The sequence below is a fragment of the Marmota monax genome, unplaced genomic scaffold (assembly GCF_021218885.2).
Source record: "Marmota monax isolate L192 unplaced genomic scaffold, Marmota_monax_Labrador192_F-V1.1 WCK01_AAM20220418_F8-fsc00012, whole genome shotgun sequence".
Classification (NCBI taxonomy): Eukaryota; Metazoa; Chordata; class Mammalia; order Rodentia; family Sciuridae; genus Marmota; species Marmota monax.
Window position 1 is genome coordinate 15,587,690 of NW_026695227.1, and position 20,538 is coordinate 15,608,227.

Below are 20,538 nucleotides of genomic sequence, written 5' to 3' on the forward strand. Positions count from 1 at the left end.
TTTGTATTTCATCTAACACTGGTTTTTGCTTAGCACATTTGAGTGTTTTCTGCATTTTATTTAGTATTTTAGTTTTTCTGAGGTGATTAAATCTTATTTATATTATTGAAATATAATATTTCCATATTATCATCTGGTTAATTGTTAAACAATTGTTAATTGTTTGGAAATTGTTGGCTATTTGGAGGATACAGTCAAGTATAATTCCCTTTGTTTAAGCCATCCTTAATATATAAAATATATAAAACTGAATGGGTAGTGCTCTTTGAGTAACAGTTACACCTCAATATTATGTTCAATCCATGTATTCCTTTCACTATTTCATAGGTGCAGTGTCAAGGAACATTGTAATAATTGTTGCTATTAGGTTTCTTTTCACCCCAGCTGTAGAAGCATGTCAGGCTACTATCCTTGGTCATATAAAATATGTTTATTTTTTTTTTCAGCTTGTAGCAAGTAGTACTATATTCTGTGTCACTTAGTGCCTGTGGCAGATTGTTTCATTTGACTTCTCCTTGGCTGACAACTCAATGCAGAATTCAAATTGAAATTATGGCTCTAATTTTTAGTAATAATTTTGCTGTGACCTGGTCACCTAAGAGACAGAAAACTCTGTATTCTTATCCACAAACTCAAAATTCAGTAATTGACTGTCCCAAAATTGGAGCACTTGATCATCAAAATGTCAGTTTTAGGAATTTTCTAATCTTAATGCTAGTAAGTCCAGCTAGTAATTATTCAAGGAGCTAGAGAATTCCTTTCCTATTTTTTTTAAAATACCTAAATCTAATGTGAATTAATTTAAAAGATTTGGGTTCTACATTTTTATATTTCTAAATCCCTAAGTCTAATGTGAATTAATTTAAAAGATTTGGGCTCTATATTATTATATTTCTTATATGGATGGGTAAATATTGTGGTAAGTTAAGTTAGAAAAAAGTTTAAAAAAGTTTACAAATGAAAACATGATTAAGGATATATGAAATAAAAATTTCATTGAGATGAGATTTATTTGAATAAGGAAGAAAGATATTTACTTGAAGATAATAGGATATGGGTGCTGTGGGTGGTAATATATGGTAGGGAAGGCAGCAATAAACCCTGAAGAGCAACTGGGTATTTAGAATTTGGAAGTATTTGATGTTCTATTCTCATGTATAACTAATTAAAACAAATAAAAAAATTAATAAATGTTTTTAGTGTATTACAGAAGATAAGCATGTAAAACTGGGATATTTGATCACTTAAATAGAATTTCTACTTTTTAGATCTTCTAAAATAATCTTGCCTTTTTGTTTATTTGTTTGCTTTTCCTAGGCTGCAGAGACTTTTGATGGTGGAAATGGTGAAACCCAAACAACATCTCCTGCTATTCCTTGGGCTGCCTTCCCTACAGGTACTGATAGATAGTAATTAGAAGTTTTTCCCCATTTAACATTTTTGCCTTTTTCAAAATCTTTTTCTACTTTTTCACTTGTCCTTCTCTGATCAGAAGATTGACTCTTTAATCTAGTTTTCATTTTAAAGAGAAAATTATGAATTACATTACAAATTCCATGATAATGGCTTGATCCTAAAAATGATCTTGGGAACATTAAATGAAATTAAAGTATAATTTATATTTTTCTAATTTATCTTAGTTTTAGAAAGGTGAGGTGTCAAATAATTTTTTAGTCTTGATCATTTGTTAAAGACTGCCATTTAATATCCTAAAAATAACATTATTTTTACTAGTATTTAAATTGCTCATAGTAAAATCATTTAGAAATATTGAATATTAAAAATAAATCATCAAGGCTGGAGGTGTAGCTCAATGGTAGAGTTTGTGCTTAGTATGTACAAGGTCTTGGGATTTAAACCCCCAACACACACACACACACACACACACACAAACACACACAGATGCACGCACAAGTCATTAAAGAAATTAAGTACAAAAAATTATATTATTGAGAGATATTTCTAAGAAATCTAATGTTCAGTAGTAGTATAATTCATGTCTATATAAGAATTTGACTTTTCTAGGCTTTTTTTGTCAAATCATTATAAAGTTAGGGCTTAAAGACTAAAGTCTTTTTCTTTGACAGTTTTGCCTGATCCTAGATTATTGGAGGTATGCATCCTACAAGTGTTTATTGAGTGCTTAGTTTGCATTAGACCCCATGAGGATAGAGTGTTGTGTAGAGCATCGTCTAATCCATATTTCAAGGGCAAGGGCAAGCACATGCATACTTATTTTGGGAAGCACATTTGTCATTTGAAAGGAATGATGATTTTGTCACCCATTCATTTAGTAAATGCTTATTTCATGCCTGGTGTGGCTGAGTCAGTATATATTGTTAATCTGAACTTTGAAAGATGCATGTGATTTCAAAAGACAGATATGGGATAGTAGTATGTGATTGAACCCAGTGTCCCCTGCATGCGAGGCAAGCGTTCTACCACTGAGCCATAACCCTAGCCTCAGTAGGGGAGGATTTTGAAGGGAGGAAGACAAATGGAACAAAAATGCAACAGAGGAACAAAAAGGGATGGCCTAGTTAGAATGCTCATTCTTGCTTCATGTTTTGTGTGCTCTGCCCAGAATTGTCTCCCTTATTTCCCATGCTACTTTTCCCCATTCTTTACTATCTTACTTATTAATTATGTTATTTCTTGCTTTAATGTTTCTTTTTCTGTGAAACTTCCCACTAAACCCTCTCATGTCTACATGCAACTTATTATCCAACTTCCAGTTAGATTTTAAGTTTTGTGAGTTTAGCCATCATGTCTATTTGTACTATTATTGTATCTTAACTGCCAAGCATAGTGTCTAATTTATAGTTGTCCCTTGATAAGTATTTGTAGAATGAATAATTGGAAAAAAATGAATGAATTTAGTAATGTTATCAATGAATAAGATGGCAGTGGAAATCAATAGGAAGCATAAGGACAATAAATGATATTTGTGTAATGGCTTAGAATTTTTATGTACAGAACAACTACCCTTTTCCTGTTGTGTAGATGAAAAAATGATAGTATAGGTACGTTTAGAGATGAAATTTAGTCTTTCTAATTCTATTTCAGTTCTTTTCAGTAACTCCATTTTTTCAAAAAAGGCACCAGGACTTTCTGACTAGATGTGATTGTGAAAGGAGTCAGATTGATTTTTGAGGTTTCAAGCCTTGACTATGAAGAAATGTTGTTAGTATGACTAGAAATAGAAATAGAGAATTTCGGGGTTGGTTTTAGAGAGAGTGGGGACATAATGAATTCTCTTAAACTTGTGTATTTAAGGTCTGTAGAACTGAGTAGAAAGGTCAGGGTTAGAGTTATGAGCTTGGGAGTTGTAGATTAATCTAGAGATGTAACTCAGTGGTAAAGCATTTGTAGGCCCTGGGTTGGGTCCTCAGTATTAGATTAAAAAAAAAAAAGTCACAAAAAGTTGCAGGGGATCACAGGAAGAAGCAGTGTATAGAAAGAGTAGGGCTGAATGGATTAATATAGGTGTCCATAGAGAATAGAGTTCTTTGAGGTAAGGGGAGGGTAGTCAAGTACTACAGCATAGAAATTAGAAAATTTTGAAAAAGCTATTATCAACTAGTGTCAAAGGCTGTAGAGAGGATGATTGGTGAGATTGTAGGTTCATGGGAAACCCATAGGTGGCTAACCATGGTTTTTGAGGAAATAGATTCAGTAGATTGGAAGTTGAAGCCAATTTTTAACTTTCTATAAAAGCAGGAACAGAATCTGTTTTTCTATAATAACTTGTGGCAGTATACTAAAGAATTATATATTATGGGAAAATTATCTAATTTCTGTTTCTCAGAAATGAACACTATATGATTTTTGTGTTCAAATCAACACTATATGATATATGTGTTCACTATATGATTTTTCAAGTCTTCAAAGTCTTCAAAGCCAAAACCAGTTAGAATTAAAGAACAACTTCTTTTCTGTGTGTCCGCGCGCGCACACACACACATACACACACAGAGTCTGTTCCTCACTTCCTTAAAAACAAAACAAAACAAAATCTCCCAGGGCTATAGAAAGTACTCTTTTGGGATTTTTTTTTTTTTTCAGAAAGGAGAAAAAACAAACCTGGCTAAGGGTTGAAGTTAAAAACCTGGTACATGTTCTTCTAGCCAAAGCAATCTTTTTTCTCTTCCATAGGTAGTTTGTTTTCTTCTGGCTCCTGGGGAAGTCAGCCTCTGATTTAGGTAGCTAGAAAATGTTTAGATGAGAGTGATATGAATAGACTAATTGACATAACAATTTAATCATTTCTACACTAACACCAGTGAAGATAGAACCTTTAAGAGATCTGAGATTCTTTTCAGTCTAAGACAAATTTTCTCCTTGTTTTTTTTTCTACCTGAGGTATAGCCTCAGCTGTCTATGATATATATGAAAAATATTTCTTGAAATAGATGAATATTAATCAAGTTTTACTGTAGCTTAAAATCTAAGATAATAACTCAGTAATATTGTTTTAAGTTTTGAAGTATTCAGGGGGGAAATGAAAATCTTCACTCTTGGTGTTAGGTTAAGGAATTTTGTTAGAGTATAATGGACTAGTAGATCTTGTGTTTATACTTTTTCAGGACTCATGGTTAGATGGAGCATGATTTTTGTAATAGCAACAGGAATAATAATGGATCTCTCCAAGTGTCTGTTTATAACCTGCCAATCTGTCAGTGGGTCCAGGTACCTCGAGATCTGCATTTTTCTGTACATTAGCATCATTAACATAATGGAGCCTTTTAAAATTCTAGCTTATATGTAATTCTGAAGATGAAATTAATTAATTAATTAATTGCCAGATAGCATAAATGAAATTCAAATTCTTATCTGTGGGCTTATATATATCATGTTAGAGCATCTAACTTGTAATATGTTTCTTTACACATCCATTATCAGGAATTGGAGAAGGTAAGTGATGAATATGAAATTAGCAATCTCTTCTTTACCTTTTGCTCTTACTCTCTATAAACATGGATATTATTACTTTATTTCAGTGAAAGCTATCCAAGAAGAATTGCCTTTATTCACACATTTTCCTCCTTTTCCATAGTCTTACCTTCTAGATTGCTTTCTGTGATTATTCTCTTAGAAGCCTGTGCGCTAAACTGTGATCTATGTAGTGTTTCTGTGCCTTTGCCATTGCTCCTAATTGTAATACCTTTCCTCATCTCCCATATGCTTACCTGAGTCATATTTTTCAAGAAAAGCTTTACACTAAATTTATTCTGAATTAGTTCTGTATCTCATTAACTTCTTCCTATGAGGAACTGTTATCATTTTATTCCTGCAGTACTTGTTTTGTTCTTAGTTCTTGCTAATTCATAGTTTTAAAAGTCGTGGTAAAACACATGCAACAGAATTTACCATCTTAATAATTTTAAAGTATATAGGTCAGTATTGTACCTTGTAAAATTGAAACTCTATACCTATTAAACAACTCCCTGTTTTCCCTCTCTCCTCAGTCCCTGACAATCACTTTTGTACTTTCAGTTTCTTTTTCTTTTTTTCTAATTGATTTTATTATTTTTTTGTACTTTCAGTTTCTATGAATTTGTTATAGATACCTCTTTAAGTAGAATCATACAGTATGTGTCTTTTGTTTTGGGCTGGGCATTGATCTCAAGAACTTGCATATGTTTGTCAGGTGCTATACTACTAAAATACATCTCCAGGCCTTTTGAGAAAAATTATTTTGAGGCAGGGTCTTGGTAAGTAGCTCAGACTGGTCTCAAATTTTTTATCCTCCTACCTCAGCCTCTTGAGTAGCTGGGATTACAGGCATGAGCACCGCATTTGGCCAGTATTTGTCTTTTTGTGACTATCTTATTTTACTTTGAATAACATCTTAAAGATTCATTTATGTTGTAGCATGTGTCAAAATTTACTCCCTTTTTAATCCTGTGTAATATTCCATTGTGTATTTTGATTTCCTTTCTTAATACATTCATCTGTTCATGGATATTTGGGTTGATTCCACCTTTGACTATTTCACATAAGGTTGCTATGAATATGGGTGTTTATTTTGTAATTTTAGTATCATTTTATCAGTATGACTCATCTCTCTGTTTCCTTTTTAGTCTGAGCTTTGGAGGACAGAGACCAGGTTTTAAACTTTTCCAGCCCCCAAGTGCCTAATATAGCACTATGCCTTGTTAAAAATCAGTGCCCACTATTTCTTGGTGATTAGTAGAACAGATTTATTTTCAGTTATCCTTTCTTGATTATTTTTAATTCTGTGGGATGAATTAAATAGTCTTTCGATGATAAGTTAGAAGGGTACAAACCTAAACTTTCCTTTAAAAATACATTAATCTTGAAAATCTTTGGTATTTATTCAAAGATAGCTAAGAAATTATTTCCTTTGGGACTTAGTTTACTTCTGGTCATCCTCAGTTCAGACATATGCCTAGAAATAATGATTAATAAGAGTAGCTATAGATTCTGTGAATGAAAGCACAGCTATTTTATAAGTCTGTTCTCATCTCTGTTCTAGTTCTGCTGTGTACCAATAGGTACCAGTAGAAGTTAGATCAAATTTTAGTTTAATATATTATAGTTCTATATGCAATAATAGCACTATCCAATTCTCTTACCTCCTTTTTTTCTTATTAATTTTTCTAAAGGAAAAAAATTTAGATTTTGTGCATAATAGAAGAAAGTTTTTGATTTGGCTATTTATAGGACTGTACTTTTCAGAAAAGGACTTTTCAGTTTTTGACTAGGAAATATATTGTTATTTATAATTATTCTAAATCAAAGATGTTTCTTTCATAAATGGACTGGTAATGTTCTTTTTAGGAAACTATGAGCAGAGACTTCAAAATTAATGGCTACTATATATGTGTACACACACACACACACACACATGCATACACACAATATAGAGTATACCTATACTTACATTCTGATTTCTTTCTTTGTCCACTTTCACCTTTAATGCAAGTTCTTTACATATACTCTTTGAAAGAAGGACCATGTCTTTAGTTGACCTTGCAAGTTCTAAGAATTGTATCTTAGTTTGGCATCTGTGGTTTTGATCATATTTTTTGATTGCAGTAGACCCAAAGTTTCAGAATTCATGGAATTTATTTAAATTAATTCTTTGGTTTGTTTTTTCATTCATCCTCCATTCTCTCATTTATTATATATTTGCAGTTATACTGTGTAACAGACACTAAATGCCACGTGCTGTGAATTTTATTCCATTTTAGTGATGTTATATGAAAACTGTCACCTTGAAGGACAGGGTGTTTCATGAAATCTATTGTTAATATTGGCAAACACTTTCATCAGTAATTTTAGCTTCAAAACTTTGATAGCAGTTTCGTGAAAAGAATATTAGGTCAGAATGCATTGTTATGTTGCCATTTTGTACAAAGTGGGTGGTGCTGTTTTACAGGCAAATGACTCTTCGCTTTTTACTTTTAACTGTATAAATATAAATTGTCTAGAAGGCGAGGTGGGAGGCAAAACCTTGAATACTGTCCTTTCCAATAATGTTTCTCAGTTCTTGTAGAACTACACAGACCACATTAGAATGCATTGACCATCAAAGGGAAAAACAAGTGGTCCAGATAGATACTTTAATCCAAATTAGCTCGTTCAAAACAGCTTATAAAGAGGGCAAACTAAACTGTCACAAGCCGACCCGTTAGAAGGAATAATGGGAATTGGACCAGCAGATGTTGAACCAAATAACTTAGATGTGGTTCACTTTGCATCTGGAGCTATTTGCATACAAAGCCAACAGGAAAGTTCAAACATTTTTCTTAAGACATTGGCAGAGAGAAACCTGGAAGACAGATGCCTTTTTGATTTCATGGTTCAGTTTTTCCATTCTCCATTCTCCTGGCCAGGAAAACCTAGGACAACAAATCGGTCATTTTATTAATATCCCATTACTCTCGTTGCTAACCCTGTTTTTCCAGTAGAATCTGTGTTACACATCTATGAGAGCTCAGAACCTGAGTCTACAAACTTTTGTTTGAGGAATAATTGTTTGAATATTTTTCTTCAGATTTATCTGTGACTTGCAGTGGTAACAATAAACATTAACCAAATGCATTGGTCTGGCCTATATTTGAGGTAAAATTTCAAGGTGACTCATTACATATTCACATAACTACTATGTAATAGGCAATATGGATAATGTTTAAAAACTTTCCATATTTTTTATTTTATATCTGTGTTAGACACTTTGTCTGGATTATATAAACTCGATTCCATTGAAGTATAATTTAATAGCATCTTTACACAGATTATTCGAAGAGAAGACTGCCATATAGCTTCTTTTTACTACTTTCTATGTTTCTAGTTACCTTCCAGGTTATTGACTTACATTCTTTTATTCTGGAGTTAGTTTATTTTAATGACACCTAAGACAATAGCTTCCATAAAGTTCTGAGTTATTACTAAACATATAAGTATTAGTCTTCATGTGGGTTTTCAGTAATTTATGGCAGTCCATGTTCATTAATGTACATAATTGAGGATTATACAAATAATATTTGTTATGACATTGGAGATGAGGTTTATAGTGTGGTTTAGAGTCACACTGAAAAGTTCTGGCTACGTTGTCGAGCTAACTGTAACTTCTCTGAAATGTTGATAATTAATCTGTTGATTGAAAGACTAAATGATATGTAAATGTTCTTTAAGATTTTAAGTTCTGTGTTTGTTATTTATTTATTTTTTCTGGTAACAGTTGTCTATAATATGAGTAGCTTCAACTTACTGGGTTTTAACTGTGTGGTGCACTGACAATAGAACTAATGTAATAAATTACATATGTTCTAAAAACATAGCTATACACATAGAATACAAACATTAATATGAATAACTATAATACTTAAGACAAACTTGGTCCTCTTCTATATATTTTAATGATGAATTACTGTTTATATATATTTTTTCCCTTATAGTATTTTATGGTACTATCTGTATCTGTTCTGATTGGGAGTTTGCTTTTTACAAAGACTGGTGTGCTTTTTAGAACATTTTAGAATATATTTATATACAAATGAATAGCTTAAAAATAATGTTGTAGATATTTTATGTTATTACTGAAAAAATTAAACTTTAGCAGTGATTTTTTTTATATGGAGATAGTACTCTATCATTGTAATTCTAAATTAGCAAAAAAAAAATCTTTGTAGCTCAGTAATAGTAGAAATCATTGCTTAGCAGTCTTATATCAATATATCTATTTAGTTTTCCTTCAGAATTACATTTCTTTAGCCTCATGAAATTACTCTTTATTGTTATTTTTTAAATTTATTTTTTAGTTGTAGTTGGACACAATGCCTTTATTTTATTCATTTATTTTTGTGTGGTGCTGAGGATCGAATCCAGGGCCTTGCACATGCTAGGTGAGCTCTCTACTGCTGAGCCAGCACCCCAGCCCTTGTTATTGGTTTTTTTAAATTGCTTTTATTTTTAAAATACATGACAGCGGAATACATCACAATTCTTATTACATATATAGAACACAGTTTTTCATATCTCTGTTTGTATATAAAGTATGTTCACACCAATTCATGTCTTCATACATGTACTTTGGATAATGATGTCCATCACATTCCACCATCATTGCTAACTCCCTGCCCCCTCCTTTCCCCTTCCACTCCTCTGCTCTATCCAGAGTTTAAAATTCCATTCCATATATGCCACTTTTTTTTTTAAATCCATTCATCTACTGAAGGGCATCTAGGTTGGTTCCACAGTTTGGCTATTGTGAATTGTGCTGCTATAAACATTGATGTGGCTGTGTCCCTTTAATATTTCTGTTTTTAAGTACTTTGGGTATAGACTGAGGAGAAGGATAGCTGGATCAAATGGTGGTACCATTCCCACTTTTCCAAGGAATCTCCATACTGCTTTTCATATTGGCTGCACCAATTTGCAGTCCCACCAGCAGTGTATGAGTGTGCCTTTTCCCCCACATCCTCACCAACACTTATTATTGTTTGTCTTCATAGGAGCTGCCACTCTGACTGGAGTGAGATGGTATTTTAGAGTAGTTTTGAATTGCATTTCTCTAGTTGCTAGAGATGATTGGGTTATTTGTTTTTTGGTGTTTAGCTTTTTGAATTCTTTATATACCCTAGAGATTAGTGCTCTATCTGATGTGTGAGGGGTAAAAATTTTCTCCCAAGATGTAGGCTCTCTATTCATCTGACAGATTGTTTCTTTTGCTGAGAAGAAACTTTTTAGTTTGAGTCCATCCCATTTATTGATTCTTGGTTTTAATTCTTGTGCTATAGGAGTTTTATTAAGGAAGTTAGAGACTAATCTCACATGATGAAGATTAGGGCCTACTTTTTCTTCTAGTTGAATTCCTAGGTCCTTGATCACTTTGAGTTGAATTTTGTGCATGGTGAGAGATAGGGGTTTAGTTTCATTTTGTTGCATATGGATTTCCAGTTTTCCCAGCACCATTTGTTGAAGAGGCTATCTTTTCTCCAATGCATGTTTTTGGCGCATTTGTCTAATATAAGATAATTGTAATTTTGTGGGTTAGTCTTTGTGTCTTTTTCTATTTCTATGAGGAATGCCATTAGGATTTTGATCGGAATTGGATTATATCTGTATAGTGCTTTTGGTAGTATGGTCATTGTGATAATATTAATTCTGTCTATCCATCTTCTAAGGTCTTCTTTGATTTCTTCTTTGGGATTCTGTAGTTTTTATTGTATATTTCTTTCACCTCTTTCGTTGATTCCCAAGTACTTTTTTTTTTTTGAGGCTATTGTATGGGGTAGTTTTCCTCATTTCCCTTTCAGAGGATTTGTCATTGATAAACAAATAACCCAGTCAATAAACGGGCCAAAGACCTGAACAAACACTTCTCAGAAGAGGATGTACAATCAATCAACAAATATATGGAAAAATATTCATCATCTCTAGCAATTAGATAAATGCAAATCAAAACTACTCTAAGATATCATCTCACTCCAGTCATAATGGCAGCTATTATGAAGACAAATAACTATAAGTGTTGGCGAGGATGTGGGGAAAAAGGCACACTTATACATTTCTGGTGGGACTGCACATTGATGCAGCCAATATAGAAAAAGCAATCATGAAATTCATCTGGAAAAATAGGAGACCCAGAATAGGCTAAAGCAATCCTTAGCAGGAAGAGTGAAGCAGGTGGCATCACTATACCAGACCTTAAACTATAAGACAGGGCAATAGTAACAAAAACAGTATGATATTGGTACCAAAACAGACTGTTGGACCAATGGTACAGAATAGAGGACACAGAGACTAATCCACAAAATTATAATTATCTTATATTAGACAAACGTGCCAAAAACATTGGAGAAAAGAATCAATAAATGGGATGGATTTAAACTAAAAAATTGCTTCTTAACCAAAGAAACAATCTATGAGGTGAATAGAGAACCTACATCTTTGGAGCAAGTTTTTACCCCTCACACATAAGATAGAACACTAATCTCTAGGTTATACAAAGAACTCAAAAAGCTACACACTCAAAAAACAAATAACCCAATCAATAATTGGTTATTATTCTTGTTGAAATTAGGAACTGAGACTACTTACTTTCCATTTTCTCTTGGTTGGGTTTTCAACCCCTATCCTATAAATATTTATTGTATACCAACCACAGGTGGCACAGTGGGAGCAAACAAGACAGACCTGGTTCTTGGAGCTTACAAACTAGTAAGAGAGTGAAATTAAACAAAGAATTAAACAAATGATTACTGAATTATAACTAGGATATACTTTTAAGGGTGAGTACAGGGAAAGTAATTATAAGGGTACTGCTAATAAAGTGAAAACTGCATTCCAGAAGGGTTTTTAAGCCCAAGTGTGGGTAAGCAGAACAAAGGCCTATTCTGTTTAGGGAAGCAGGGCTTTCCTGACAGTTGTGCAGCAGAATCAGAAGGGGAGACGGGACATCTTTCTTTCCAATTCTAAATTTTGTCAATGTTCTTAGTCTCTCAATTTTATATATTTTTTTCTGATTTATTTATTTCTTTTCTTTGTTTTTTTTTTTGCCCCTCTATTTTCTTGGGTTTATCCTTCTGGTTTTACTGATTTAAAAAAAGTTTCCTACTTATCTCATTAATTTTTAAAATATATATATATATATATATATATATATATATATATATATATATTAAATTTGCTCTAATTAGTTACACATGACAGTAGAATGCATTTGGACACATTTTACATAAATGGAATAACTTTTTCTTCTGGTTGTACATGATGTAGAGTTACATGGGTTTTCCTTCTTATTACTACTTTTATTACATTCTGACAATTTTGTGTATAGTCAAATTTCTGTAACTTTTCACTTTGTAACTTAATTTGAGATTATGTTACTAGGCACATCCATATTTGGGATATCTGTTTGGGTTATTGAACTTTTTATCATTAGGTCTCTAGGTTTTTTTCGCCTCCCAAGCCATTTTATCCGATAACAAATACAGTAGCTCTGTTTTGGTTAGAATTTAACTAGTATTTCTTTTTCCATCCTTTTGTTTCTTCATCTTTTTTTATCTTTATATTCTTTAAAAAGCATAATCTGGTAGTCATTGTCTTTGAATTGAAATATTTCATTCATTTATATTTAATGTAATAAATTATATGTGTATATATGAGCATATATACACACATACACATCTGTTACAAAAATGTATATATATATATATATTTATGATTTTAATTTGGGCTTTCTTTTTGTATTGCTATTTTTTGTTTCTTTTTCTTTATCTTTTTGAGTTGATTTTTAAATTTCCTTTTGCTCCTGCTCTACTAATTTGAATGTACTTTGCTTCTCTTCTTTTGGTGGTTTTTCTAGAAATTTTAACAAAGATTCTTAACTTATTAAAACCTAAAGCAAGGGCTGGTAATGTGGCTCAATGGTAGAATGCTTGCTTGTCATGCTTGAAGTCCTGGATTTTATCCCCAACACTTAAACAAACAAACCAAACAAAAATGAATGTCATTTGTCTTTTGAGTATCTTTGTCTTCCACGTTTCCTTGTGGAAGATTTGAAGTTTTTAAATTTCCTCTCTCTGTTATTATGCTATTGTTGTCTAATAGCATAATAACATATATGTATATGTATGTATATGTATACATAAATCTATATTTATTACATATATATATAAAACATACACACATACATACATATGTACATATACATGCATATATACACACTATATATGTATTTACATAATATAAAGATTTTATGTGGGTATATAATATTTAATACCAATATCTATGTTTATGTGTGTGTGTATCATATTTAACTCTACAAGACATTATTATTAGCATCACTATGCTTGTCATTGTACTTGTAAGTTACTTTGACTTAGGTTTCTAGATTGCCAGTCATTTCTTTTCTCTGCATAGTGCTGACATTACTCCACTGTTCTGTGGTATCCATAATTATTGTTGAGAAGTTAGTTGGTTGCTTTAATTGTTGCTCCTTTGAAGGAAAGTGGTCTTTTCTTTCTTGCTCCCTTTAGAATTTGCTTTGTATTGTTGGTATTCTGTAGTTTCACTGTGATGATACTAGGTATGAATATCTTTTTATTTTCCTTGATTATAATTTGTTGGGTTTCATGAATATTTCATTTGAACTTATAGATTCAAGAAACCCAATGATCTTTAGATTCAAGAAGCTCAACAAATTATGAAAAGTACTCTACTCTTGAAAATTCTCAGCCATTGTGTCTACCCACTTTGGTTTTGCTTCATTTTGTCTCTCCTTCTGGGACTCTAATTAGACTTTTAAAAACTCTACTGTTGATCTCTTTTTCACATTTTCACACTCTGGCTGTGTCTGAGTAATCTCAAATATATTTGTTATTTCACTAAATCTTCACCATTGTCTTTAACTGATGTCAAACTTATGCATTCAGTTTATAATGTCAATTTTGTCTTTTTTGTTTCCTTCTTCCTTCCTTTCTCCTCTGTTGTCCCTTCCTCTGCCCTTGCCTTTTCTGCTTTTACTACTTTGTCTATTTTGAGATAATATTACCAGATGCATTTACATTTAGAATATCTGTTTCTTTCCCTTACATTTTTCCTTGCTTTCTTCTGCTTCCTCTTTTTTCCTTTCTATTTTTGACGTAGTGCACTATTATTTGTAGGACATTTTCTTTCTTGTCTTCAAGGATGAGTGTATTAGCTTTGGTTCACTTTTATCCTGGGAATATAGTTATTTGCAGCCCCCAATTTAAGAGGTAGGGTACTTGAGTAAATCCTGAACTTTTCTTTTTTCCTTGAGGTCCTGAAAATCCAGTTGAGGTTTACAAAGTTTGGCAGATATGTTTAGGGAAAAAGTTTCTCATCTTCCCTTATGATTAGTTTTTGCCTGATTATTTCTTACTATTTTGACCAGTTTTCAGATAACAATGTATCTGAACAACTTTTTTTGGTATTGTTTTGTACTTTTAATTGCTTTCTGTGGGTGGTTTAGATAGATACGTAGTCTTACTTACTTTTGGAAGCAGAAGTTTTTAGTCTTAAATTAAGCAAAATATAAAAAAGTCTTGTTATCTATGCGGTCTGCTAGTTGATGCCTGCTTTTAAAGTTAACTTTGTCAAAAGTGATAAAATATTGTTATGAAAAATGATGCAGATTTGACTTTTATTTACTAGATTCTGATATTTACTGTCTCTAGTGCTAGGCCATTTGTGTACCTTAATGCATTTCCAAATGTTGTATCATCACTCTTATAATATATGCTATGCCTAATTAAAAATGATGAAGTCAAATGGCTAGAATTAAAATTAATTGTTTTGAATGTTTTATAGTTTTAGATGAGCACACAGTATCTTTATTTATTTTTTTTAATGTGGTGCTGAGGATCGAACCCAGTGCCTTATATATGTGAGGCAAGTGCTTTACCACTGAGCTACAGCCCCAGCCCCCAAATTAATTTTTTCCTATGCATTGGCTATGCAAATAATAAATTTACATATCTAGATAATTTTAAAGAACATTTGGTACTTTATGTAATTGAAATATTTTATATTTATATATATGTATATTACATATATTGCTTTAATTTTTGATTTCCACTTTTTTTTAAGAAAGAAAGAAATTTTTACTGGTCATGGTAGTTCTGTTCAGAGTTTAAATATTTTCAGAGTTTAAATATTTTGAATTTCATTGGATTTAAATCAGAGATGTATTTGTTTTATTGAGTATCTTATAATAAAAAGTGAAATAAATAGACAATCATACTTTATAAGTACATGTTGAAAATAATTAGTTGTTTTTTCTCCCTTAATGAGAAGGGTATAGGTTATATGAATTATGTATTTCTGGAAAGTTATTTACATTTTTATGTTTGTCTTGTATACATTTTATAGTTCGAATGAAGTCCAGGAAATTATAAAAAGCTTCACTGATGGGCAAATTGTAGTTTTTGCCTTATTCAGATTGCTGATTGCTGTTAGATTCTTGAGTCTGTATTAGACTTTCAAGTTCTTGGAGCAAATGTATTTTAGTTTTCATAAAAGAACAGTGTTTTTCTAAATTTGAAAGTGTAGAGTTTAACTGGTCAAATCTATTTTAAAAAAATTTCATTGTTTTGCCTCTTGGATATATTAGTTAAGACTTTTTGCAGAATAACAAAAAAATCTGGTGTAATAGAATCCATAGTATAAACTTTTCTATGTTTATCTATTGAAAATTATACATATAATTTTAAAGTTTATTTACAATTATTATATGTGTAATTTAGAGACATTTCAAGTTTTTGTTTTAGACTTTTAATTTTATAATTATGTTTTACTTACCTGCTAAGATTTATGGGAAATTGAGTTTCAGAGATATGCTATCACATTTCCCAAAGGCTAATTGAAGCCATATTTCAGAAGCCCATAACTTACAGTGATATATTTATAAGTATGGTAAGTAATATTAACATACCTATGTAAGACCATTTAAAGTAGAAATTACAATTAATTAATGTTTTGAAACTGAAAAAGCCTTATGTTCAAATATATTTTTATAAGAATAAGTCATTAACTTACATTAACTTACCTTTTTCATATTAACTGAACATTTTAGATATTTATAAATACCATGGTCATAAGGAACTTCTTGATACCCATTATAGGTTCTGTAGGTACTACCTCAATTAAGAAATTTTTTTTTCATGCAGGTATTCAGTTTTAGATGTCAGATGCTTTTTATTTTAGCTTTTTCTTGAATTACATTGTCTCTTGATTAATTTAGTTATTTAAATTCAACAGAAATACAACTGCATTACTTAATACTATTAGTCAGATTTTTCTTTTTCTTCCATCAGACTTTCTTATTATTTTCACTTCAGTTAAACTAGTTTATATAACATCTCATCTGGGATGTTATAACACAAATTTCATTGGCTTCTTTGCCTTCTGATTCATTTTGTAGATGGTTTCTTTATGTAAGGATGTTCAGAACCCCAAGTTCTTTTCAGTGGCAAATTACTATAATCTGTGATCTAGTAATGGACTAACATATAGACTTCACTCCACTCATTATCACTCTGAACGTATTGGTGTCTCAGTAAAACCCAAGTTTCATGATCTTCTCTGCACATTTTCCCAATGTATTCCTACCTCCAGTTCTTTGCTCTAGCACTTCTCTCCAGCTAGAATACTGTTCTTCATCTCTACCATGTACAAATCACACCCTTCCATCAAGACCTAGTTTTAATATCTCTTTATTGAGCCTTCCTTAGATACTCCCCCAAGTTCCCTATTCTCAAACAAATCTGGTAATTACCTTTCTTTTTTTCCTAGTAATTACTGTTTATCTGTGACATTTCATGCTGTTAGCTTGTCTCCTTCAGGTTTTTAGTTATGACACTGCATAAACTCTGGTTCTTTAATCCTTTTCTGATCTTGACTTTTGGTTTCTTCATTTGTTTTATTTTCCTATCTTTTTAAAAGTTGACTTTTAGGCTTTTGTGCTGAATCCGTATATCTTTTGCACTCTGATAATAAATTTTAATTTATGGTTTCAGATTTGTTGCCTTCACTCTTTCTTTAGAACTTCAGACATATCTTTATTTGCCTTCTTCCTCTTGCCCCTCATGGCTTGTTCCAGATGGATATACCTTAACGTGAACAATATCTAAAACACAACATCTTTTCCCTTGTATTGATCAAACCTGCACTTGTTCTTATATTTATTTTCTCACAATAAAATTATTGTTCACCCAGGAGCATAAGCCACATAACTATAAGTCAGCCTCAAATCTTTGTCTTTATTTGGTATAGCTGTGTTACTGGGGCATGTGTGATCACCTTATTCTTTTTGTGCTCTTTATACTGAAGTATAGTACTTGCTGTTCCCTTAAATATGTCCTGTGGTTTCATGACTCTCAAGCTTTTTATATGCTCTTCCTTTTGCCTGAAAATTCCTATTAAGAATTATATAGGCTGGACATGAATCCTAGCTTCAGTATTAATAATGAACTTGACCAATCAATTAGCCTTTTAAGTACCTGTTTCTTTATCGATACAATGTACTAATATCTGCTCAGAAGAGGTATTGTGAATATAAAATACAAATTCTCACATATGATTGAAGGTGATAATATATACTATTGAATATATAACTGAGATGTTGTCATTTAACTATTAGTTTTCCCTTTCTCTTACTGTTTCTCTACCTAGAAAGCCTACCTTAGGATCAAATCCTTTATTAAACCTTTCTTTTTATAAAAATGAATATAATACTTTTCTGCTCTTATACTTAATTTTGCATTTCTATTACTATGTGTTAAATAATATGTTTACATGTCTTTTCAGTAGAATGTAATCTTTAAGATTGGAAACTGCCTCTTAATTCTGTTTAATAAAACTAATAATAGCATCTATGATAGCCCGTAAGTTAGGCACAGAGTTTTGTGTCCATGAAAGCCTGTGGGTTTTCCTGGGAAGAGAAGTTCATTGCTTCTTTTAGACTCTCAGAAGAATTTGTTTCTTAAAAAAGATAAGGACTCATGGCCTACCACATGATACCTATTAAATAATATTCCATTGAATTAAACCATGCGTTTCTTGAACACTGGGTGATAGCAGCAGCAATTTTCTGTTTTCCTATCCCATCTGTGAAAGAGGAATCTGAAAGCTAATGATTCCCACCTCTACTTTCCTCCCTTAACTTTTGGTCCTCTGTAGCTCTTTGAATGAATTTATAGCTAGGTGTTTCCCTGCATTAAAGCTCTTTCTGATTGAAATTTATGGAATGATTTCTTTGTTGCACTAAACCCTTCCAGATATGAATAGATTATACATTTTGGGTGAATTAATATTATATTGATAAAATGCTATAAATATAATTTTTCTTTATGTAAAGCATATTCTCCTGTCTCCTGGACAGAAAAAGGAAGAACATACTTTCATTCTTACTTTGTCAATTTTGTCTCTCTTTGTTTCTTTATGTACATCAGTTAGGCTTGGCCTAAAATATAATAACATAACATCACCTTTTATTTAGGACTTAATTTTATTTGCTTCCTTTATTTGGGTTGTTGGAAGTATAAACAGAAAAAAATCTAAGTAAGTACTTTGAGGATAGTGAATCTCCAAATGTATTTAATTTCTTTCAAAATTTCATCTCAGAAAAATCTCTAATATGAGCAGGTTGTCACCTTTTAAAAAAATCATAATGTGAACCAAAACATAAAATTCACAACTCTTTTCCCTAGGTTTGACTTACTTAATCTTAGAGTTATGATGTTATTTTGATAATACTGTAAGATTTTAGTAGAATTTTAAAATAATTTTGCAAAATTAAATGGAAAGTTAAGGAATAGAATTTCAGAGACATCAGAAAGAATTCTTTTTCTTATGTCTTATATGTGAAGAGAAAATTGTTCTTCTACATGATTTACCCTTCCTTTCAACTCTTTCAAGTATTTACTGTAGGTTCTTAACTTTTTTCCTGTGTTCATCTCTCATGATTGGGATTACCGTCTGACTGTGCATCTTTTGATTTAATTCAGTTTGAAATATTGCATGCACAATCTGAGACTGGCTATAAAACATTGTGTGTGCGGTAATAACTGATCTTATTCTAGCTATTATTTGAATGAGTAATAGATAATATGCAATTTTTATAATCTACCTATATAAATCTAAAATGGTGATGGATTGCATATTGAATTGGCAGAACATAAAGAGGAAAGAAAGATTTGCACCTCTTTATGAATATCTTTCTGTTAAAGAGAATTGCCACTGGGCACAGTGGCACATGCAGGTAATCCCACCAACTGGGGAGGCTGAGAGAGGAGGATCCAGAGTTTAAAGCTAGCCTAAGTAAAAGTGAGGCACTAAGCAACTCAGATCCTGTTTCTAAATAAAATAGAAAAATAGGGCTGGGGATGTGGCTCAGTGTTCAAGTGCCCCTGAGTTCCCATCCCTGGTCTTCTCCCCCGCCCCCAAAAAGAGAATTGCTAATTAATGTTTGAGAAATCATAAAACCTTTAAAAAAGATATCTTGCATAGTATTGCTTTGCTTTTAATTTGGATGCTTGTGTTGTTCTTTTAAGTCTCTGTGTGTCTTCATTCATTTTTCATTTTTTTTAAAGAAGAGTTTAAAGCACTGATATATTGTTGAAAATAATCTATTTGGGTGAAGTAAATTGAAATGATTTTATTCATTATGCAATTTTGAGAAAGATTTGGGTGTCATATATTGTGTGGACATAGTGTTTATATCATTCATGGTTTAACCAGAAAAATAGAACCAGTGGGAAGTATATTTAAGAACTTTATTGTAAGTAAGTGGCTTACATGATTTTGGGCACTGATCAAGTAAGTCTGAAGTCCACAGGGTGGACTGTCAGGAGGATAGTTTAGAATTCTTAGGTGTGGGCTGAAGCTTCTGTCTACAGGCAGAATTTATTTATCAGAGAAGCCTCAGCCCTGCTTTTAGGGTTTTTCAAATGATTGAATTATCTAGGCTGCTCTGAATTGCTTCTGATCAAATTACTATGGACTTTAATCATATACAGAATACCTTAGCAGTAGTATCTGGATTAGTGTTCCAGTGAAAAACTGGAGGTTATTGCTTACCCAAGTTGATGTATCAAAAGGCCATTATGATACTCTTATGTTTTTTTGTGTATGTGTGTATGTCTTTGTTATGATTTAGATATTATGTGTCCCCAAAAAGCTCAGGAGTGAGACAATGCAAGAAAGTTTAGAGATGAAATGATTGAGTTATAAAAGATTTAACCTAATCAGAGTATTAATTCCCTATTAGTATTAACTTGATGCTAACTGTAGGCTGGTAAGATATGGCTGGAGGAAGTAAATCCATGGGGGCATGCCTTTAGGGTATTGATTTTACCTGTAGTCTGTGGAGTAGAGATATTTTGACTGAATGGGCTATCTATAGGTGTACGCCTGTCTAAGAGTAAAACTGTGTCCCTGCAACACAATCTGGCCTACAAATGGTTTTTCTGGATTATTATACAATCTTGCATTTGAAGTTGGTCTGTCAGGGGTCAAGTATATGAAAGAGATTCTGTATGTACA

At 31.9% G+C, this 20,538-nt stretch overlaps 1 protein-coding gene across 2 annotated transcripts in view; it reads left to right on the forward strand.

The window, feature by feature from the left end:
• The window catches only part of Ccdc91 (coiled-coil domain containing 91), a 347,370-nt gene that overhangs the window by 75,846 nt on the left and 250,986 nt on the right, over positions 1-20,538 (forward strand). For both annotated transcript variants that reach the window (XM_058576297.1, XM_046436020.2), the window contains one exon: positions 1,318-1,396. In XM_058576297.1, coding sequence (XP_058432280.1) covers positions 1,318-1,396 — 79 coding nt within the window. The remainder of the gene's footprint in view (positions 1-1,317; positions 1,397-20,538) is intronic.